This window comes from Staurois parvus, unplaced genomic scaffold (genome assembly GCF_062004578.1).
Source record: "Staurois parvus isolate SC_StPar_1 unplaced genomic scaffold, SC_StPar_1.0 ptg000698l, whole genome shotgun sequence".
NCBI classification, from domain to species: domain Eukaryota; kingdom Metazoa; phylum Chordata; class Amphibia; order Anura; family Ranidae; genus Staurois; species Staurois parvus.
Window position 1 is genome coordinate 7,567,381 of NW_028318494.1, and position 25,225 is coordinate 7,592,605.

Below are 25,225 nucleotides of genomic sequence, written 5' to 3' on the forward strand. Positions count from 1 at the left end.
TTAACAGTACTGATAGATTGACCAATATGAGCAATACAAAATTTTGCATAGAAAACTGATCAGAAAGATTCACGATATGTCAGCAGTTAGAACCTCTGAACAGAAACTCTGAAGGCAAATGAGACAAAAGATGGGAGGCATTGTAAGTCAGTATAGAGTGTAGGGAATGTGTAATGGTAAGCTATGATATATATCCAAAGATAAGAAGGTCAGGACATACCACTGAACTTTGAATGAGAACTGGGGTGCTTAGAGTATGTCAGTTGTCATGCGTAAGACATGAATGTTGAAGTAGGAAAGAAGCGTATGTAGAGGAGATAATCAAAGAAGAAGGATCAGGGAGATAGGTAGATCTATTCAGAAGGAGAAAAAAGAAAAAAGTTGAGAAGGAAGCTAGTATGGAGAAAAGATGGAGAAAAAGATGGAGAAAAAGAAAAAAAAAAGAAAGAAAGAGGTGGGAAAATGATGTTGGAACGGGCCAGAGGATCCCCTCCCAAGAAGTCGTTAAGAATATTTGGTAATGAGCCAAGCGCTGTGGTTTGAGAGAAAAATAGAGCTAGAGGCGACTCCCTGTAACAAAAAGTGATATACGTGTTGTGAGTCCTCGCTGATTAAGAGTGGGGGGAGAAGTTATAAAAGAATGTGCGATGAAGATGAAGTATAAAGAAAATGGTAAAGGAAATAGATGAAAGGAAATGTGGCTTGGTTGCCTAGGTTGGCTAGAAGCGGTGTGAGAGCAGCAACAAACGAGTATTGTAAATGTTTTAGATATAGTCATGCACACCTTAAATCCTCATAAATCAAAACAATAAGTCCGGGTTTACTGGATCATGTTTCCAGATTGGGGCATCACAGAAGAGCCATGAAGGAAAAACTGAAGCTCTGTGGTTGGAAAGGATTTTTGAACATAGAGTCTCCATTTTCGATTATATTGATCCTCACTGTGCTGGAGGGATGAGGTGAGGAAGTTAAGCTGGTCCAGACGAAGAAGTGCATTAAGAGCTGACTTGACATCCGAGATATTAGGAGGACTGTTGGAGACCCACTTTTTCAATATGGCTCTCCTCGCGACCATCAGGCAAGAGGACAGCCACGGTTTTGTGGCTCGGAGAATGGCAAGCTGAAGTGGATGAGCCCCTGTGGAGACTGATTCCAAGTTGCCGAAGAGAAGAGGTAAAGGGTCCCTTGGTAGTTGTAGAGAAGTGATGAAGGCGATATAGCTGAGTAGTTGGGACCAAAAAGTAGATATTAGTTGGCAATCCCAAAATCTGTGTTTTAGCGAAGGTTTATAGTGCCCACACAAAGTGCAAGTAGAGACCGAGGGATTCCCACGGACATATAGGCATGGCATATAGGCATGGTGCATTAACTATAATTGTTGCTCCCGCCAGAACTCATTGGAGTTGAAGGCACAGGTATTGTTGAAACCAGTGAGGATTTGATCCATTGAGAGTGTATCGTCAAAGTCTCTGATCCAAGGAGAAGTAGGAGTGGAGGCCTCTAGAGGGTGTACATAGTGTAGGTTTAATGGTCCATAAATATGGGATATCTTGTATTTCCGATTTCTAACTAAGATATCTATGAACGAGGAAAGGAAGCAACTAGATTTAACCAATGTTATCTTGTTCACATAATTACAAACTTGCAAAACATACAGAAAATGATGAGGTGGTAGATTGAAAGAAGTTGAAATCTGAGAAAAAGATAAAGGAAAGCCAGAGGCCGTATCGTATAATTGGCTAACTAGTTTGAGGTCCCTTTCCAACCATAGATCATAAGCTGCGTGTTGTTGAGGGACAGAAAAAGCAGGATTATGATGTATGGGGAGGAAACGGGAAACCCATGGGGATACGCCTAATTTACGTCTGATCTCCCTCCATGTGATAAGGGTATCACGGATGAGTGGATTATATTTTAAGTGTGGAGGGAGGGAGTTAGGGTTTGAATGTAAAAGGGCTGCAAGATCGAAAGGATGGGCCATGGCAGATTCTATTTGCAGATTAGAATAGTTGGAGGATTTGGTCAGCCAATCTATACACACCCGTAAGATGCATGAGAGATTATATACTCTGATATTTGGAAGACCAATTCCCCCCTCACATCTAGGCAGATATAGCTTATGCAGGGCAATGCGTGACCGATGTCCTTTCCAAATAAATGTAGAGAGCGCTTTGTTTAGTCTAAGAATGTCCGTATGCTTAAGTAGTAGAGGGATGGTCTGAAGAGGGTATAACAATTTCGGGAAGCTCACCATCTTGAAGAGGTGGGCTCTCCCTACAAGTGACAGTGGTAACTCTTTCCATACCTCTAGTTCGCCTATAATTTTTTGAATTGTTGGTGAAAAATTGAGCGAGTAGAGAGAAGAGGCAAGTTTTCCAATTTTGATTCCTAAGTATGTAATATGATGAGGAGCAATTTTGAAATGAGAATTATGAGCCCATGAGGGAGTGCGTGCACGGAATAAGGGAAGGACTTCGCTTTTCGTGAAGTTAATACGAAGACCCGAACAGTGCCTGAAGGCTGTGAAAATATCCTGTATATAAGGCAAGTCGTGAGTTGGGTTGGCAGTGAAAATTAAAATGTCATCGGCAAACAAGGCTAAACGTAGATCTTGTTGAGCTATTTGGACTCCGTGCAGCTGTGAGTGGAACAGAAGGAAGCGGGCTAAAGGTTCTAGGGCCAAATTGAAGAGCAAGGGGGATAAGGGGCACCCTTGTCTTGTTCCTTTATGCAGTTTAATAGGGGTAGATGTGTGTCCTGCAGCAACCACCTGTGCTGTAGGAGCTGAGTACATAGCTTGGACTACATGAGTGAAAGGGCCTGAGAAGCCAAATCTATGTAAAACCATCTGCAGCCACTGAAAGTTAACATTATCGAAGGCCTTTTCAGCATCAAGAGAGATTATCGCTAGATCTAGGTGAGGATTGATTTTAGCATGATTTAACACTGCTAGTACTTTGCGGATGTTTGAGGCAGCAGAACGTCCTTGTATGAAGCCCGCTTGAGAGGGATGAATGATGGAAGGTAAAACAATAGCTAAACGATTTGCGATAATTTTCGATAGAATTTTGGCATCTAAATTTAGAAGGGAGATCGGCCTATAGGAACCTGGGTCAGACGGATCTTTGTCTTTCTTTGCTATCAATTTTATATGTGCCTGAAAGGCAGATGGAAGATAGACACCCCCTTCTTGAATAGAGCAGTAAACTGATTGCAGGGTAGGAGAAAGGGTTGTAGCCATGAGTTTATAGAACTCAGAAGTGTATCCGTCTGGGCCAGGGGCTTTACCATTAGCTAGAGTTTTTATAGCGGATTGAATATCGGATTGAGATATAGGAGCATTAAGAGATTGGAGTGCTACGAGATCGATTTGAGGAAGAGCAATGCCGTCTAGAAAAGACAAAGCCTTTGATTGGTCAATAGGGTCGGGGCCATATAGTTTAGTGTAGAAACTTTCCAATATGGAAACAATTTCTTCAGGGGAGTGTTTCAATATACCCTGAGAGTCTTTGAGGGAGGTAAATTGTGTAGGAGTAAACGGTTTACGGCACAAGCGAGCCAGGAGTCTGCCCGGCTTGTTGCCAAATTTATGATACTGTAAGTCAAGATGTGATTGGTGCATGGATTCTTGTGCTGTTGCCCATGTTTCGAATTGGTGTTTTGCCTCTAGCCAAGCTTTCCTGTGTTCATGTGTGTTGGAGTCAGCCAAATTTTTTTGCGTCTGTCGGAGTCGGTTACTAGCTTCTGTGTATTTTAGAGCGACCTTTTTCTTATATGCAGATGTAAAGGCGATGATTTTACCACGTAAAACCGCCTTTCCTGTTTCCCAAAATAGGTTAGGATTGGATAAGTGAGCTGCATTGGTGATCTGGAAGTCTGCCCAAGTATCTTGGAGTTGACGTAACACCTCCTGGTTATTTGCTAAGAAAGAAGGAAAGCGCCACGTTTTGTGAGATTGTGTGTTGTGGAGATAGTTGAGGGTTATGGATATGGGAGAATGATCCGAAATAACTATGTCATGTATATCTGAGGAAGATTCGTATTGCAAAGCAATAGAATTGCAAAAAAAATAGTCTATTCTGGAAAGCGAATGGTGTACCGGAGAAAAGAAAGTGAATTCCTTCCCATCTGGGTGGGCTAAACGCCAAATGTCTGTTAGTTGCATTGCTTCCGCAAATGTAGACAGTAGTGTGAGTGTTGATTGGGACTCCGCAAGTGGGCGGTGATTGTGTTCTAGTGATTTTGACTTATCTTCATAGGCATTCATAAGTGAGTTGAAGTCCCCTCCGACTACTAAAGGTAGATGTATGTAGGCGGACAGCTTTGAGGACAGGTCCTGAAAAAACTGTTTTGACGGCGAGTTTGGAGCATAAATATTGGTGAGGACCAATGATTGAGAGCCTACTTTGAGGTGTACCGCTAGGAATCTGCCTGCCTCATCAGTGTTTACCGAGATTATGTCAGGTGCGAGCTTTTTGTGAATCAGAATGAGCACACCTGCTTTATTATTGAGTGAGGGAGAACCTATAACGTGTCCTACCCAAAGTTTCTTCATACGAACAAAGTCAGATTGGCCTAAATGTGTTTCTTGGAGTAGTGCTACATCTGCTCTAAGTCGGCGGAGATGGCGGAGAATAGCCATTCGTTTATGAGGTGATCTTAAGCCCTTGACATTCCAAGAATAAATATGAATCATTAGGTCACATGATATGAGGTGAATACAAAGGTAGTGGACTTACAGTTTTGTAGGGTGGAGCCAGCTATCCGCCCATTACCGCCCAATCTCTGAAGAAGTATGGTCAACTCCCAAGGAAGGGGTGATTCTCCAGAAAAATGTAAGGAAGGAGAGCAGAAGAAGGGAGAGAGAGAGTGGAACATGGTGGCCCAACTGGGGCCTATCAGAAGAGCAAAACAAACAAAAAACCATAACAGTGTATTGGACTTCACATAAATCTGCATGCTGTCCCTGTACTGCGACCAACGTGTCCGGGAAATAGCAGAGTAGTGATCTGCAGCAGTGACTCATTGGAGTTGTTGAGAGGGCAGGGGAGCATGACCCCCTTGCCTAAATGGCATCGCCAAAGGGAGAAGAGGCTCAACAAATCGAATGACCAGAGCGGAACTGTGGTCGAGGCAAGGCACAGAGAAGGGATGACACAGTCAGTATATGTATATGCTATCAAGCAAAATGAGAGGAAAGTACCACAGGACCAACTAAATTATTGCTTTCTAACAACTGGTATAGCTATCTGTGGACTGAAGATGATAGCTAAAGGCACAAGAAACTTAAATTCAGTTAAACAAGGCAGGTGGTCCAATTCGTGGGGTAAACCGTATAGCGCCTGAGAGAGTGCGCCAGCTCAGGATTGGCGAGATTTAGAGGGAGCAAAGTTAGTACGTGGGCGTTTCGGTGGATCTTTGCGAGGGCTTCGCTGATCTCTAGGGCCCGAGTTGCGAGGGTGAGGAGACGGCACACCATCCGTAGCCATCAAAGAATCTTGTAGATATTGAGCAGCTTCTTCAGGGTGGATGAAAGACTTTGTATCACCCGAAGGTGTAGTAAAGCGGAGAGTAGCCAGATAAGCCAGGGTGAATTTGTAGCCCCTTTGGTGGAGCGTGGCACATATTTCCTGAAAGGCCTTACGTTTGCGGGATACTTCTTGCGAGTAATCGGCAAATAGGAGTAATTTGTGACCGTCTACTTGTAGGGATCGAGAATTGCGGAAAGAATTAAGAATAGCCACTCGATCAGCGTAGTTGAGATACTTGACTATCACCGATCGCGGTGTACGGCGGTCATTCGAAGGCGGCCCCAGGCGATGAGCTCTCTCGACCTGACACAAAGTGGTTAGACCTAGAGCTGAGGGTATACGTGTGGAGCATAATTCTGGAAGCACCCCGGTTGAAAATGATTCTGGAAGGCCCACTATGCGCAGATTATTTCTGCGTGAGCGATTTTCTAAATCATCCAGCTTGTTTAGGATGGATTGGTGCGTACGATTGGTTTGAAGTGCACCTGAGCGCAGCGAGTGAACATCGTCCTCCAAATCTGACAGACGCTGTTCCACTTCAGTTAAACGTTTACTATGATCACCTATGTCTTTTCTGATCTGTTCAATGCCTGTGGCTACTGCATGATCCACGGCTTGTGTGATTGTGGGCAGTAGAATGGCAGCAACTGCTTGTGCAATCTGGTCATATATTTCTGTGGAACTACAGGTGCCAGGAGTAGAGGTCAGGGCTGGTATAGTATTATCACTGTGTGCAGGGAGGGTGTGTACATCTGCACCAGCGTGTGTAACAGCCTCTGTGCCTGTGTCCATTGAGATATTATGGGCGGCGGCCATCTTGGCTGCAGGAGGGGGAGAGCCGCATCCCTCTCCCCTCGTGGTGGGACCTGAGCCCTGTGGATTCGGCAGGAGGAATCGCTCCATGCCGAAGGGACCGAGGATCGTGCGGGGGGGGCCAGTGGGGAGCTCCTGAAGCAGCTGACAGGAGTCCCCTGCGCAGAATGCCGGCTTTATATGCGGGGAACCCGGGAGCCGCGGGTCTCACCTCCTCACAGCATCAGCGCCGGAACCGGAAGTTAATTCACATTTTATTGAACAAACCTCCTAATGATAACAGGATTTTTGTTAAACATAAAACACTTCCAATGACTGTTCCAAATTATTCCGCACAGTAAGTTTCAAAACACTTTATAGGTTGTAAAGAACTGAAAATTGTCATTTGTTGTGTTTGCAGCATTTTTACTGAAATCAAAAGCTATTTCAATCAAACTTTTAACAGCATTTTAACTTATTAAACATTTTAACAGGTCACGTTACATTGTAACATAGGACCCCTTATTTGATAGCAGCTTCACAAGTCTTGCATCCATTGAACTTGTGAGTTTTTGGACAGTTTCTGATTGAATTTGTTTGCAAGATGTCAGAATAGCCTCCCAGAGCTGCTGTTTGGATGTAAACTTCCTCCCACCCTCATAGATCTTTTGCTTGAGGATGCTCCAAAGGCTCTCAATAGGATTGAGGTCAGGGGAGGATGGAGGCCACACCATGACTTTCTCTCCTTTTATCCCCATAGCAGCCATTGATGCAGAGGTATTCTTTGCAGCATGAGATGGTGCATTGTCATGCATGAAGATGATTTTATTACGGAAAGCATAGTTCTTCCTTCTGTACCAGGGAAGAAAGTGGTCAGTCATAAACTTCACATAATTTGCAAGGGTCATCTTTACACCTTCGGGGACCCTAAAGGGGCTGACCAGCTCTGTTCCCATGATTCCAGCCCAAAACATGACTCCACCACCGCCTTGCTGACGTCGCAGCCTTGTTGGAACAGGGTGGCCGTCCACCAACCATCCACTACTCTATTTATCTGGACCATCCAGGGTTGCACGGCACCCCTCAGTGAACAGGACTGTTTGAAAATTAGTCTTCATGTATTTTTCTGCCCAATTCAGCCGTTTCTGCTTGTGAGTATTGGTTAGTGGTGGCCAAATAGAAGGTTTATGCACAGTTGCAAGACTCTGGAGGACTCTACACCTTGATGTCCGTGGGACTCCAGAGGCACCAGCAGCTTCAAATATCTGTTTGCTGCTTTGTAATGGTATTTTAGCAGCTGCTCTCTTGATCCGATGCATGGATCTGGCAGAAATCTTCCTCAATGTGCCTTTATCTGCACGAACCCGTCTGTGCTCTGAATCAGCCACAAATCTCTTAATAATGCGATGATCACGCTTAAGTTTTCATGAAATATCTAATGTTTTCATACCTCGTCCAAGGCATTGAACTATTTCACTCTTTTCAGCAGCAGAGATATCCTTTTTCTTCCCCATATTGCTTGAAAATGGTGCTCTGCTTAATAATGTGGAACACCGTCCTTTAGTAGTTTTTCCTTAAATTGAGCTCATCTGCCAATCCAATTATCACAGGTGTCCGAGATTGTTTTCAGTGATCAAAAGAGCCCTGACACACAATGCCATCCATGAGTTAAACTGAAATACAAAATATTTAATCTTTGTGACACTTAAATAGAATTTGCACAATAATTTGGAACAGGCTGTAGTTCAATACTTCTCAATTGGGGTGCCGTGGTATCCAGGGTGCCATTTGGGTTCCTCTGGGATGCCGCAAGCACAAGACCCAGCTTGGCCTGGATCATAGATGGATAAGAGGACTCTGTGATGTAAGGAACTTTGTGCTGATGGAGGTTTCTGATGTGATGGGTAGACTCACTCTGTCACGGAGGAACCATGATGGGTGGCTCACATATGTGTCTGTGTGTGTGTGTGTGTGGGGGAGGTAATCTGATGTGATGGGGGGCTTCTGCCTCTGTAGTAATGGGGAGGGGAGGCCTCTAATATATGGGCTGGACTTTAATATGATGGAGCCAATTTATTTTATTTTATTTCAGGTACTTCTATAGCGCCATTAATTTACCCAGCGCTTTACATATATATTGTACATTCACATCAGTCCCTAACCCTCAAGGGGCGTACAATCTAAGGTCCCTAACCCAATGATGTTAAAGTTGGGCACTGATGTGCTGGGGGTACCTCTGATGTGAAGGGGGGCTTCTGATGTGAAGTTAAAATGGAACTACACTGTGTCTGAGCACCACAAAGCAAAAACGCTACTTAATTCATTTTTATTATTCAACGCAAACTCACCCATGCATCCATTTCTCCATGACTTCCTGCGCTGATAAATCACTTTGTAAACTATTCTCCTAGCATTTCTGGCTGTGGCCATCTTGAGTAAGGGCAGATTTTTAACATAGCATTTACTTTATGTAGCCCTTCGCTCAGGCATGCATACAGGAGGGTGTGCTTAGCTAAGAACACCCCTCCTTCCCACTTTCCCTCCTGAGGACGACTCCTGTGATGTATGACATTTGCCTGGGCTTCGAAACCAGGAAGAAATGTAAAACAAAAAGTCTAAAACATGTAAATATGATAAACTTTCCTATCTATTAACTAATGCTAGCATCATAGGGATCAACAATATTCAATGTTCATTGAGAGAGTGAAGTTCCACTTTAAAGTGCTATTAAACCCCAAGGCAAATATTTATTAAATCACAGCTTAGATGTGATGGCTGCATTCATTTTTTTTTTAGGCATTATTTCTTCTAATTTCATCTTGTGACCTGGCCGGTAGGCCTGTTTTTCAAGAGAACAAGCTCTCCAGGAAATCTATCAGTTAGAGAGATGAGACAAACCATTTCACACTGGCATGGGTGCTTACAGTAAAAATAATAATGTTGCGCTTCCCAAAACCCATGTACCTTACATATACTTTAATAAATACAAACAACAACACAATACATAAGTGTTACATAGTTAGTCTGGCTGAAAAAAAGACAAAAGTCCATCCAATTCAACCACATAAAAAAAAGTTATAATCCTATACCCACAGTTGATCCAGAGGAAGGCAAAAAACCCAGCAAACCATGATCCAATTTGCTGGGGAAAAAATTCCTTCCTGATCCCCCGAGAGGCAATCAGATATTCCCTGAATCAACTTTACCTATAAATGTTAGTATCCAGTTATATTCTGTGTATCTAAGAATCCAGGAATTTTTTAAAGCAATCCACTGAGCTGGCCAGAACCAACTCTTGAGGGAGTCTATTCCACATTTTCACAGCTCTTACTGTGAATAAACCTTTCCGTGTTTGGAGATTAAATGTATTTTCCTCCAGACGTAAAGAGCGCCCCCTTGTCCTCTGTGATGACCTCAGGGGGAATAACTCTACACCGAGTTCACTATATGAACCACTGATGTATTATACATGGAGATCATATCCCCCTTATGTATTATACATGGAGATCATATCCCCCCTTATGTATTATACATGGTGATCATATCCCCCCCTTATGTATTATACATGGTGATCATATCCCTCCTAATGTATTATACATGGAGATCATATCCCCCCTTATGTATTATACATGGAGATCATATCCCCCTTATGTATTATACATGGAGATCATATCCCCCCTTATGTATTATACATGGAGATCATATCCCCCGTTATGTATTATACATGGAGATCATATCCCCCCTTATGTATTATACATGGAGATCATATCCCCCCTTATGTATTATACATGGAGATCATATCCCCCCTTATGTATTATACATGGAGATCATATCCCCCGTTATGTATTATACATGGAGATCATATCCCCCTTATGTATTATACATGGAGATCATATCCCCCCCTTATGTATTATACATGGTGATCATATCCCCCCTTATGTATTATACATGGAGATCATATCCCCCCTTATGTATTATACATGGCGATCATATCCCCCGTTATGTATTATACATGGAGATCATATCCCCCCTTATGTATTATACATGGTGATCATATCCCCCCTTATGTATTATACATGGAGATCATATCCCCCCTTATGTATTATACACGGTGATCATATCCCCCGTTATGTATTATACATTGTGATCATATCCCCCCTTATGTATTATATATGGAGATCATATCCCCCTTATGTATTATACATGGAGATCATATCCCCCCTTATGTATTATACATGGAGATCATATCCCCCCCTTATGTATTATACATGGAGATCATATCCCCCCTTATGTATTATACATGGAGATCATATCCCCCCTTATGTATTATACATGGCGATCATATCCCCCCTTATGTATTATACATGGAGATCATATCCCCCCTTATGTATTATACACGGTGATCATATCCCCCGTTATGTATTATACATTGTGATCATATCCCCCCTTATGTATTATACATGGCGATCATATCCCCCCCCCCCCTTATGTATTATACATGGCGATCATATCCCCCGTTATGTATTATACACGGTGATCATATCCCCCCTTATGTATTATACACGGTGATCATATCCCCCCTTATGTATTATACATGGAGATCATATCCCCCTTATGTATTATACATGGAGATCATATCCCCCTTATGTATTATACACGGTGATCATATCCCCCCTTATGTATTATACATGGTGATCATATCCCCCCTTATGTATTATACATGGAGATCATATTCCCCCTTATGTATTATACATGGTGATCATATCCCCCCCCTTATGTATTATACATGGAGATCATATCCCCCTTATGTATTATACATGGAGATCATATTCCCCCTTATGTATTATACATGGAGATCATATCCCCCCTTATGTATTATACATGGTGATCATATCCCCCCTTATGTATTATACATGGTGATCATATCCCCCCTTATGTATTATACATGGAGATCATATCCCCCCTTATGTATTATACATGGAGATCATATCCCCCCTTATGTATTATACATGGTGATCAAATCCCCCCCTTATGTATTATACATGGAGATCATATTCCCCCTTATGTATTATACATGGAGATCATATCCCCCCTTATGTATTATACATGGAGATCATATCCCCCTTATGTATTATACATGGAGATCATATCCCCCCTTATGTATTATACATGTTGATCATATCCCCCCTTAATCTCCTCTTCTCAAGAGAGAATAAATTCAGTTCCTCTAATCTTTCCTCATAGCTGAGCTCCTCCATGCCTCTTATCAGTTTGGTTGCCCTTCTCTGTACTTTCTCCAGTTACCCAATGTTCTTTTTGTGAATTGGTGCCCAAAACTGAACTGCATATTCCAGATGAGGTTTTACTAATGATTTGTACCGGGGGAAATGATATCTCTCTCTCTGGAGTCTATACTTATTTTAATACAAGAGAGGATTTTGCTCGCTTTAGAAGCCACAGCTTGGCATTGCTGCCATTATTAAGCTTGTGATCCACCAGAACCCCCAGATCCTTCTCCACCATTGATTCCCTCAGTTGCACCCCTCCTAGTATGTATGATGCATGCATATTCTTAGCCCCCAAGTGCAGAAACTTACATTTATCAACATTAATCCTCATTTGCCACATAGTTGCCCAATTACACAGAGCATTGAGGTCGGCTTGTAAGTTGGAGACATCCTGTAAGGACGTTATTCCACTGCACAGCTTGTTGTCATAATATCCGCCTGGCGAAGCCACGTCACCCTGTGGCACAACGCATAGGGGAGGGGCTTGTGACGTCACACTTGCGGTCATTGGAGAATAGAGGAACACAAGGTGAGTGAGATATATGGATCCATATTGTGCATATTATGCTAAATATATGTAGTGTCTTTCAGCACCTTTTTATGTGAGTGACCATTTTAAGTTTTATAAAACCGATGTTTTAGTAAGATAAGACATTATCAGTCTTTCGTATTTTATGTCAATTGGAGGAGAAAAGGAGTAGTAAGAGGTGTGTGAAGAAGGTGATCTGTTTATTTAGAAAGAAGATTCCTCCTCATGGTTCATCACCACCCCAGTCCATTAAAGGGACACAAGCGTATTATGATCAAGCATTACATGTGAGATCAAAATATTCAGGTGAGGGCGCAGTTGTAGTGTTTGATTTAGGAGAACTCATATTGTAATATGAAGATTTGCATGTTTTCGTAGGAATACGGATATAGGTTTCAGAAGAGGATTTCACAACATTTATTATATCTCAATCACAATATTGAGGACTCATGAACTTTGAATCACCGTTATGTATTGTGTTTGTATTTATTAATGTATATGTAAAGTACATGAGGTTTGAGAAGCGTGGCGTTATTATTTTTATTTTATATTTTGGCACAGTGATACGGGTATGTGTAGATGTGAGCTGCTTCTCCATTGAATTATTGTTTTGTAATATTCTGTGTGGTTGCTCGCAAGATTTCCTGGTTATGGGTGCTTACAGTGATCATTTTTTTTTTTTGCATTTGGGATAAAGGTTTTACACAAATAATAAAAATAAACAGCCTGCTTATAAAGCATTCACTGAAATTTGGTTTCAGTATGCTTGTGTATGTAAATCTGCTAGTACATCTAACCCTCCCCCCCCCCCAGACTGACAATGCTGTTATCCTAATGTGCCCCCTGTGCGCCTTCACCCAGAGTGGAGGCACTCTAATACAGGAGGTGTGCTACTGGCCAGATCAGGTGTAAACAGAGGGAAAGAAACCTAAAAAAAAAAAACGAATTCAGCCACCACATCAAATGATTGATAAGCTGCATTATAATGCAAGTTTTGGGGGTTTAATACCACTTTAATTTCATCAAGGTGGTTGTGTGCATCATCCCTGGATCAGGTTCGCCATAAGGGTGCCTCAGGATGAGAAACACTGCTCTGGTTTATAATAGAATGAATAGTACAGATTTAGTGTATATATATATATATATATATATATATATATATATACACACACACAGTGGGAATCGAAAGTTTGGGCACCCCAGCTAAAAATTTGTATTAATGTGCATAAAGAAGCCAAGGAAAGATGGAAAAATCTCCAAAAGGCATCAAATTACAGATTAGACATTCTTATAATATGTCAACAAAAGTTAGATTTTATTTCCATCATTTACACTTTCAAAATAACAGAAAACAAAGAAATGGCGTCTGCAAAAGTTTGGGCACCCTGCAGAATTTATAGCATGCACTGCCCCCTTTGCAAAGCTGAGACCTGCCAGTGTCATGGATTGTTCTCAATCATTGTCTGGGAAGACCAGGTGATGTCAATCTCAAAGGTTTTAAATGCCCAGACTCATCTGACCTTGCCCCAACAATCAGCACCATGGGTTCTTCTAAGCAGTTGTCTAGAAAACTGAAACTGAAAATAGTTGACGCTCACAAAGCTGGAGAAGGCTATAAGAAGATAGCAAAGCGTTTTCAGATGTCAATATCCTCTGTTCGGAATGTAATTAAGAAATGGCAGTCATCAGGAACAGTGGAAGTTAAAGCAAGATCTGGAAGACCAAGAAAAATATCAGACAGAACAGCTCGCAGGATTGTGAGAAAAACAATTCAAAACCCACGTTTGACTGCACGATCCCTCCAGAAAGATCTGGCAGACACTGGAGTTGTGGTACACTATTCCACTATAAAGAGATACTTGTACAAATATGGTCTTCATGGAAGAGTCATCAGAAGAAAACCTCTTCTACGTCCTCACCACAAAAATCATAGTTTGAACTTTGCAAATGAACATATAGACAAGGCTGATGCATTTTGGAAACAAGTTCTGTGGACCGATGAGGTTAAAATTGAACTTTTTGGCCGGAATGAGCAAAGGTACGTTTGGAGAAGAAGGGGCACAGAATTTAATGAAAAGAACCTCTGTCCAACTGTTAAGCATGGGGTTGGATCAATCATGCTTTGGAGTTGTGTTGCAGCCAGTGGCACAGGGAACATCTCACGAGTAGAAGGAAAAATTGATTCAATAAAATTTCAGCAAATTTTGGATGGTAACTTGATGCCATCTGTGAAAAAGCTGAAGTTAAAGAGAGGATGGCTTCTACAAATGGATAATGATCCTAAACACACCTCGAAATCCACAGGGGATTACATCAAGAGTCGTAAACTGAAGGTTTTGCCATGGCCTTCACAATCTCCTGACCTCAACATAATTGAAAATCTATGGATAGACCTTAAAAGAGCAGTGCGTGACAGACAGCCCAGAAATCTCAAAGAACTGGAAGACTTTTGTAAGGAAGAATGGGCAAAGATACCTCAAACAAGAATTGAAAGACTCTTGGCTGGCTACAAAAAGCGTTTACAAGCTGTGATACTTGCCAAAGGGGGCAGTACAAGATATTAACTCTGCAGGGTGCCCAAACTTTTGCAGACGCCATTTTTTTGTTTTCTGTTATTTTGAAAGTGTAAATGATGGAAATAAAATCTAACTTTTGTTGACATATTATAAGAATGTCTAATCTGTAATTTGATGCCTTTTGGAGATTTTTCCATCTTTCCTTGGCTTCTTTATGCACATTAATACAAATGTTTAGCTGGGGTGCCCAAACTTTCGATCCCCACTGTATATATAATCAGTATTGGGTTCTTTCACCAGAATGTCATTCTACTTTTATATTTCCATGAACTGTCATTTCTTTATTTTATATATTTATATTATTTCACCTTGACTGTAAAAGTAGTTTGCACTTCTGTTCCCATGGTAAATTTTGGGACGAGACCCCAACAGGTTTTTGTGTTTTTACTAGCATGTTCAGACTGAAGACGAAGATTGTGCAACTGTCATTTTTTGCAGATAAAGCCTCTCCAGGTGTCACTTTCTCATTACCTGTAAAATAAAAAAAACATTACATCTAACAGCATGAAATACCCTCTGGATTATGAAAGCCCATCCAGCTGTTTGTTAAAAATAAAATGTAGTGTACCGTCACTGAACACCTATCTGAAGTGTAACTCCACTTTTGTTGAGGAAAAACAAACAGTCCACTCTAGATCATTTATGTACATTGCAGGGATTTTAACAAACTTTGTTGCAGATTCCTACCTTGTGTTATAACCAAGAAACAGCTATTGTGCAGAGTGAAGGAGAATGGGAGAGTTTTTATAAATATCAATCAGCTGCAGCTCCTGCAGGGTTCTAATGAGGAAAGTGGCAGGGTCTGCATCCCTTTAGACATGATTTCCCTTTGGGAATGCCTCACCAAAATTACATTTTTGTTGAAGGGGATGCCAAAAATCTGACTTGTAAAAAAACATTCCTCTCTGGGTGATCTTTGTACATTGCAGGTATTTTAACAAACTTTGTTGCAAATTCCTACCTTTTGTTATTCAGAAGAAATAGCTGTTTGTGTCTATGTGCAGTGTGAATCTGTATGGGAGAGGTTTTACAAATATCAATCAGCTGCCGAACCTGTGGGATCCTAATGAGGAAAGTTGCAGGGTCTGCATCCCTTTAGGTGTGATTTCCGTTTGGGAGTATCTTACCAAAAATCACATTTTTGTTGCAGGGGATGCCAAAAAATCTAACTTGTATCTTAGTGCAGACTTCTGAGAAAATCAGTAAGCCAATCACACAAGCAGGAATTACATTTCCGGGGGGTGTTCCGTTTACCACCATTGTACAGAATGCCTCCAGGTAGCCATATTGCATTTTACAGAAAATTATAGCCCTGCAGATTGAACAGGAAAGGTAATTTTAATAACATCCAATCGCAATATGACTTGTGTAGCAATTGTATACGTTATTATTTTCTTTTTAATTTTATATTTTGTTCCCCATGAAAGTGGCGTTGTCCTTTAAGTTATTAATGTATTGTTTAATTAAAAATGATTTATGATGTGACTTTCACATTTTTACTTGCGATTTCTTTCCTTTTTTATTGTATTAAATGAAAAGATTTCATGACTGGCTACTAGAGGAAGCAAACACTCAATCTGCTGCAAACACTCTGCCTCCATTCTTAGCAAATGGCGGAGATAAGATATCTACCATATAGGAGTTTGTTGTTTTCTGGTTCAAATTTATTGACGTAAAATCATGTATACATTGAACACATGTATGGCCAATATAGAGCCGAGCCAAACTCCACACAGGGATAACATCAAAGACATTGCAAACTGAGTGTTTGCGAAATGTTCCATCCCAGCCATAGCTCGAGATTGGTTTGAGACATTTAGTCATCAAGTAGATCCAGGATAGAGAGTAAGAAAAAGGGGGAAGGGTATCCTTAGGTTATCCCGATAAGTGGCCCAACATTCTGATGTAAGGATTGAGCAACATTGAGGGTCAAGACTCCAATAGGTTCGTATCGAAGTCGGGGTAAAGAAAGTTGTCTACCCAGGGTTCCGAGTCTTCAAGTATGTGCGGATTCTGTCCTGCAGAGTGGCTTCAATTTTGGCATGGTTGATTGCTTGGGTGACTCTATCCTTTACAGCTAAAACACAGAGGGCAGACGGTTTCCAGGATTTTCCTATTGTTTGCTTCGCTTTGTAATTTGCATCAAAATTGTAAACTGGGCTTTGGTCAAGTTTGGGACATTATGGTTCAGTAGAGCAATCAGAGGGTCGGGTTGCAGGGCTGTACCAAATAAGTTGATGATTCAAAAATCTCCAACCAAAAAGAGCCCACCAAGAGGCAAGTGCACCAAACATACAGGTATGTTCCTGTTTCACCACAGCCTCTAAAACAAAGGGTGGAGTACCCAGGATGTATTTTGCTATTGTCAAGTGGACAAGGTACTATCTAGACCAGGGGGTCTCCTTCAGAGTTTAGAGGGGCTGGACTGTGGCCAGTAGGAGTACAAAATGTTCAAGCATTGCTAACAATTGTCCCCCATTGTTTGTGTCCATGAGAGGAATAGTGCCCCATCATTGTTGTTAGTGAGAGAAATAGTACCCATCATTGGTATCCATAAATAGAATAGTGCCCCATCATTGGTATCCATAAATAGAATAGTGCCCCATCATTGGTATCAATAAAAAAAGAATAGTGCCCCATCACTGGTATCCATAAATAGAATAGTGCCCCATCATTGGTATCCATAAATAGAATAGTGCCCCATCATTGGTATCCATAAATAGAATAGTGCCCCATCATTGGTATCCATAAATAGAATAGTGCCCCATCATTGGTATCAATAAAAAAAGAATAGTGCCCCAATCATTGGTATCAATAAAAAGAATAGTGCCCCATCATTGGTATCAATAAAAAGAATAGTGCCCCATCATTGGTATCAATAAAAAAGAATAGTGCCCCAATCATTGATATCAATAAAAAGAATAGTGTCCTATCATTGGTATCAATAAAAAGAATAGTGTCCCATTATTGTTATCAGTGAGAGGAATAGTGCCCCATCATTGGTGTCAGTGGGAGGAATTGTGCCCCATCATTGGTATCAGTGGGAGGAATAGTGCCCCATCATTGGTATCAGTGGGAGAATAGTGCCCCTTCTTTGGTGTCAGTGGGAGTAATAGTGCCCCATCATTGGTATCATTGGAAAGAATATTGCCCCATCATTGGTCTCAGTGGGAGTAATAATGCCCCATCATTGGTGTTACTAGAAAGATTACTGTCCTATCATTGGTGTCACTAGAAAGATTACTGTCCCATCATTGGTGTCAGTGAGAAGAATAGTGCCCATTCATTTGTATCAGTGTGAGGAATAGTGTCCCATCATTGATGTCAGTAGGAGGAATAGTCCCCCATCATTGGTGCCAGTGAGAGAAATACTGCCACATTGTTGGTGTCAGTGAGAGGAATAATGCCTATTTTTGGAGTCAATGAGAGGAATAGTGCCCCATTATTGGAGTTCGCTGAGAGGCACAGTGCCCCATCATTGGTGTCAGTGAGAATAGTGCCCCATTTTTGGTGTCAGTGGCCAAAATAAGGCTCCCTTGTTGGTGTCAGTGGGAGGAATAGTGCCCCCCTGTTGGTGTAAGTGGGCAAAATAGTGCTCCCTTGTTGGTGTCAATGGGAGGAACAGTGCCTAATTGTTGGTGTCAGTGGCAGGAATTATGCCCCATTGTTAATGACAGTGGGAGGAATAGTGCCAAAGGGCCAGATAAAGGCAAGCAAAGGGCTGCATCAGGGCTCTGGGCCACAGTTTGGAGACCACGGATCTAGACAACACCTTATAGTTAGTTTCCTGTGCTGCTATATTTTGCAAAGCTTTAGGAGTAGACACCCAAATGTCAGACCATTCCTCCAGTATCAGGTTTATGGATTATTCCGCTGCCCAGCAAGTGACATAAGTCACTAACATAAGTGTTATAAATTGGTGGTTAGACCTGACAATAGGCATCTATAAAGTTCTGAGATCACACCCTTGGCATGAGGGTCAGAGGACCATAAATGATAGGATGGGTATGTTCTGGTGGGAGTTTGTTGTTTTATTCATAGACTTGCATTACGAGAGGCAGGATCTGAGTGCCACTATTGTGCAGCAGGAAGCTATGTAGGGAAAAAATATGGGTGCAAGTGATCTTCCTGTACTTTGTTTGTAACAGCACTATAGGCAGACACTATTTTTTTTACTTCAACTCGGAAATTTCTGGGGAGCAAAAGGAACTTCTGCTTGCATTTGGTTATTGTCACTCCACATAGGTCAGCATCTGCTTCCTAGACTGAGATGAAGCCTTAGTGATGACAGTCATATCCTTTACATCATTTCTCAGATGCTGCCTCTCACTTAACTGGTCACTAACTTGTTACAAAAATTACAGTCTTTACGTTTGATTATTAGGTGCGAGGAGACTGAGGAAATGCTTCCTCAGCCCATGGCATGGCAGAGAGATTACATCAGTCGTCTGAAAAGCTCCTCTCAGGCACAGTCACAGCAACTTATATAATGAGTATAATGGGTACAAAATGGCTTAAAAATGTATATTTTATATATATATATATATATATATATTACACACACGGTATATAGTGTTGCTGTATATTGTGACATGTCATAAATGTATTCTTGCAGATTTAGGGCTCGTACACGGGACATTTGGAAAACACTTCTGAACGATGGAAACTGACTGCTGGAAAACACAGGTTAACCACTTAATGTCCGGACACTTTTACCCCCTTCCTGTCCAGGGCAATTTTCAGCTTTCAGCACTATCACACTTTGAATGACAATTGCGCGGTCATGCAATACTGTACCCATATGAATTTTTTACCATTTTTTTTAGACAGATAAAGCTTTATTTTGGTGGTATTTATTCTCCGCTGAGATTTTTAATTTTTTTTGCTGTGTAAATGAAAACATCCAAAAATTTTGAAAAAGTGTTTTTTTTAATAAAATTTTGCAAATAAATAATATTTCATCATAAATCTTGGCCAAAATTTATTCCGTTATTTTTTTAGTAAAAAAAAAAAATCCAAATTAGTTTATAACCAAAAATTATAATTTTTACATTTTTATTTTATTTTTTATATTATTATTTTTTATTTGTATTTATTTTTTTTACATACTGTCACCCTAGCAGTACAGTGTCACCATCGTGACACTACTACTTGTGGGGGGTGATGAAGATTTTTTTTTTTTACACTGATTGCTTTTACACCCATATAGGATGTAAAAGCAATCATTTCTCTTTCTCTCTGTCTGCATTCTTGCAGTCATTGAGAAGTACTGAGTGAGCTGTGATTGGTCACAGCTTGTCACATGGTACAAGGCTGTTGTGAATAGCCTTGTACCATGTGACCTCTGTGATCATTCACAGATTTCACACGTAGTAAGCAATGATGTCACAAGTGACATCTTGCTTACTACTTTGCATGTGATCACTGATTGGCCAATCAGTGATCACATGATCGGGACCTCGTACAGAGGTCCCGTCCAACGATCAGTGTTTCACCGTGTCCGGAGGACACAGCGGGCACCGGATCGCAGAGCGCACACAGCTAGAAAAGGCAGGTGCCGTTTATGAACGTCAACCCACCCCTGCACTGCCACCGCCCTGCCGTTTATAAACAGCAGGCGGACGGCAAGTGATTAAAAAAAAAATCTGTTTAGCCGCGTTTGTATACCGCGTTTATGTTTAGAAGCGTTTTTTAAAGATAACATCAGGAGACATTCCAAAATGCCCAAAATGCACTGAAAAACATAACTATTTCAGACATTTTGAGAGAAATAGAGAGAGCAAAAGCAGAGAGCAGTATGTGTTGAGATGACCTGTCTTTTCTGGTTGTATTCACTATGGATCCCATCATGAGCATAATGCGGAACGTTCTACCATTGTTTCCTTCACACAAAACCTGGAACTGACTGCGCTGGTGTACCGGGTCCATTTGAATACATGGAAAACGCTTTGTATGCATTTCTGATGAGGAAAAAAAGACTCTGGACAGCATCTGGACATGGAACAGTTAAAAAACACTTCTAAACGCAAACGCTTATAATCGCAGTTAGCCGCGTTTACAAGCGTTTGAAACGCTGATAAAATCTACTCCTGAACGCAAGTTTGGTGCGTTCAAAAAAACAACTGTAAACTCAACTGCCTGTAAACGATGATGTGTAAACGGACCCATAGGGAAACATTAGGGAGAGTTCAGGGGCTGCTGAAAAAAAATGCAGAAAAGCTCCTGAATGTCAGTTTATCAGCTGCAGAGTACATGAGCCCTTATAAACCTCATAATCTAACAAGCTTAAGACCCCAAATCTTGAGAGAATAGCCTCCTGCATTGTGTTTGAGGAATATAGGGGGATGCTAATGCCACGCAGGCGAATAAAACCTAAAGGGTAACTCCACTTTCATGGGAAAAAAAATTAGCAAATAAAAAAAAAAAAAAAAAAATATGGCACATACAATTGCGACTCAAGTCATATTGTGATTGAATAGTATTAAAAATGACTTTTCCTTTTCAATCTGCAGCGCTGTGATTTTTTGTAAAGTGCAATATTGGCTACAGGTGATCTGTACACAGATGGTGTCAATTCCTGCTTGCCTCACTGATTTTCCCTGAAGTCTGCACTAAGATACAAGTTTGCTTTTTGGCATCCCCTGCAACAAAATTTTCATTTATGGTAAGATACTCCCAAAGGGAAATCACATCTAAAGGGATGCAGACCCTGCAATGTTCCTCATTAGGACCCTACAGGTTCAGCAGCTGATTGATATTTGTAAAACCTCTCCCATACAGATTCACTCTGCACAAGAAGAAACAGCTATTTCTTCTGAATAACAAAAGGGAGGAATTTGCAACAATGTTTATTAAAATCCCTGCTATGTACATAGATCACCCAGAGGGGAAGGTTTTTATTTTTTCTCAACAAAAGTGGAGTTACTCTTTAAGGCTCCATGTACACGGGATGTTTGGAAAACACTTCTGAATGATGGAAACTGACTGCTGGAAAACTTAGGTTACAAAACGTATGTTTAGCTGCGTTTGCATACCACGTTTATGAGTATTTGCGTTTAGAAACATTTTTAAAAATTAACCTCAGGAGACCTTCCCAAATGCCCAGAACGCACTGAAAAACAGTAAAAAATTTACTATTTCAGACATTTTGAGAGAAATAGAGAGAGCAGAAGCAGAGAGAGCAGTATTTGTTGAGATTAGCTGTCTTTTTTTTTTGTTGTGGTGTTTGGATGTGTTCCGGCTCATTTCTGTGTAGAAATTATGGTAGCAGCGTCTAACATATTTTCTTTCATGCGAAACCTCAACGTATGGTGTGCCGGGTCCATTTGAGTACCGGGAAAATGCTTTGCATGCATTTTTCATGATGAAAAAAGGCTCTGGGCAGCATCTGGAAATGGAAGAGTTAAAAAATTTCCTAAACGCAAACCCTTATAAACATGGTTAGCCACGTCTACAAGCGTTTGGCGTTTGAAACGCTGCTAAAATCTACTCCTGAATGCAAGTTTGGTGCGTTCAAAAAACTACTGTAAACTCAACTGCCTGTAAACGATGATGTGTACATGGACACATAGGAAAACATTACGGAGAGTTCAGGGGATGCTGGAAAAAAAACCGCAGAAAAGCTCCTAAACGTGAGTTTATCAGCTGCAGTGTACATGGAGCCTAAAGGGCTAGTGCACAATGAGCATTTGCTCAACTTCCCTGAACACATTTTCTCTTGGCAGGAGAAAAGCGGAATTTTGCACATGCATTTAGGCACATCAAGTGTTTGAGCGTTCAGTCATTCCACTGGCCAGAATATCAATTTATTCTGACCATTTGAAAGAGTGAACACTCCAGCGCTAAAACGTGCCTAGCGTTTAGGTATGTTTGCACATGTTGTTTAGGCGGGTTAACATCAGGGGCGGACTGACAACTCATGGGGCCCCCGGGCAATAGGGGATCATGGGGCCCCTGTGTCCTTGCCCAAACTCAAAAAAGCCTATGAAAAAAGGTACCAGGGGCATCTCATGGGGCCCCCTACTGACCCCGGGCCCTCAGGCAGTGCCCGAGCCAAATGGTCAGTCCGCCCCTGGTTAACATTTTTCTGCCCAAAAGCTCCTCTTCTGAACACTCTGGTGATTTTTTTTTTTCAGCCTGTAAACACTGTTTTTCTAATATGCCTGTAAAAGCCTTTGTGTGTGTATGGACAAATAGGGGGATATTTACTAAAACTGGAGGGTGCAAAATCTGGTGCAGCTCTGCATAGAAACCAATCAGCTTCCAGGTTTTATTGCCAAAGCTTAATTGAACAAGCAGAAGATAGAAGCTGATTGGCTACCATGCATTTGCATTCAAATGGAAAACATATCTTTTGAAAAGGATGCCCATGGATATCAGCCCTAATGCTGCTAAAAGTTCATCTTCAGGCTAATATATACAGACTGGGCGTAGCCTCCATGACGGTATTCCCAAGTGTAGCTCGGGGTATAGTTTCAGTACCAAAAGCGGTAACCCCGAGCTACACTCGGGCTTACCATGCGGCGCTGCTCTGGCAGCTGTTCTTCACTTACCTTGTCCTGCGCTCCCGCGATGTCCCTCCTGCAGTGTCCCCGGCAATGTAATCCGGCGGATGTCGGCATCTGTCATCTGGGTTCTGTCCCCTGTAAGCGACCGGCTAGAGAACAGCAATAGTAAATCAGAACCAATTGCAGAATTGAGTGATAATGATTCATGGGGGAAATTCGTCATCAGACACTGAAAACGATTTTGCGACTTTGCTCAGCGATGTGCAAACTTGGCGCTATATTTCAAATTTCAGTGTTTTTGGTTTGATTATATTATTGAATTAAATGTATTATTATTATTATTATATTATTATTTTTTATGATTATTTATTAAATTAAAATTTATGATTTAGTGCTTCAAATTTTATCATACCCGGGATGTTTACTAGACTCTTGTTCGGACAGATTTCAGTGAGTTATTCCTAAAAATTACAGGCCTACAATAAAAAAATACATATTTCCATGCAAAAAAATTTACCGTTTTCAGCACAGAAATACGGACATAATCAGACCGCTAGGGAGGTTAAAAAACACTGCTTTCCATGCTTTTTTTTTTTGTCTGTAAACTCACCTCCATGTTCTCCTATGGGGTAGATTTACTAAAACTGGAGCGCTCAGAATCTGGTGCAGCTGTGCATGGTAGCCAATCAGCTTCTAACTTCAGCTTGTTGAATTCAGCTTTGGCAATAAAGCCTGGAAGCTGATTGGTTTCTATGCAGAGCTGCACCAGATTTTGCACTCTCCAGTTTTAGTAAATTACCCCCAAGATTTACCCTTGACACTGATGTCACAGAGTATTGGGGGTTTACAAAGGAAACAGTACTGCATAAACTCCTTGCTTTTCTATCAGTTTTAAATTCTAGGGGATCACCAGCAAAGGGCAGGCGAGAAGGGAGAAGATTCACTCCTCTGACCCATTCAGTTGCCTATATAAATTTTAGCTTGAGCTAGGATTTCAGTAATAAAGATAAATATGTGAAATCATGCTAAAAGCTACACTGGCTTAATGTAAATAAAACGATGATTCGTTTATGCACAATATTTTACATTTACCCGATTAACCGCTTGCCCGCTGCCCTATAGCAGAAATACTGCTACAGGGTGGCAGGGCTGCACAAAATCATGTGTATAAATACACGCATGTGATTTCGCATTTCTGCCATTGGCGGCTTCAGCTGTCGATCACCGGGTCCTGGCCGGTGATTCCCCGCCAGCACCCAGCGATTGCCGAGTATCACTGATGGGGGAGAGGTCTGTATGTAAACAATACAGATCTCTTCCCTGTCAGCTCCAGCACACTGCTTTGTATGGCTCTGCATAGCAGAGCAAATATATACCACCATCTGTAGATGCTACTTTCATGTAAACCAATTAATTTCCACATATTTGTATTTTTTTTTTTAGCAAAGACATGGAGCAAAATACATTTTGGCCTAAATTTATGATGAAATTTGATTTTATGTTTAATAGCAAAAAGCAAAAAATATTTTTTTTCTCAAAATTGTCGGTCTTTTTTTGCTTATAGCATAAAAAATAAAAAAATACACAGAGGCGATCAAATATCACCAAAAGAAAAATCCATTTGTGGGGAAAAAAAAAGGACATACATTTAATTTGGGTGCAGTGTTGCATGACCACGCAATTGTCAGTTAAAATAACGCAGTGCCGTATCACAACAAATTGCCTGCTCAGGAAGGGGGGTAAATCCTCAGGAGGGCGAGTGGTTAACCTCTTCACGTCGGCTGAACGCAAATGTGCGGCCTCCCGGTGTCTGGGCCTAGATGCCGAGCGGCCGCACATTTGCGTTCTATTAAAAAAGGACATATGTGCCGAGAGCGCGGTCCCAGCACACATGTCCGGTACTCATGGAAAGGTCCCGATCTCCTCTTTCAATCGGGACCTTTCCTGATCATGTGACCGCCGTGATGACGAGTCATGGTGGTCACATGGCCCTAAACCCTGC

General features: G+C 41.3%; 1 protein-coding gene across 1 annotated transcript in view; it reads right to left on the reverse strand.

Annotated features, from left to right (window-relative positions):
* WDR93 (WD repeat domain 93) overlaps positions 1-25,225 on the reverse strand; it is a 105,317-nt gene that overhangs the window by 4,467 nt on the left and 75,625 nt on the right. The window contains exon 15 of the mRNA XM_089653105.1: positions 15,025-15,187. Within this exon, the coding sequence (XP_089509231.1) occupies positions 15,025-15,187 (163 nt within the window). The remainder of the gene's footprint in view (positions 1-15,024; positions 15,188-25,225) is intronic.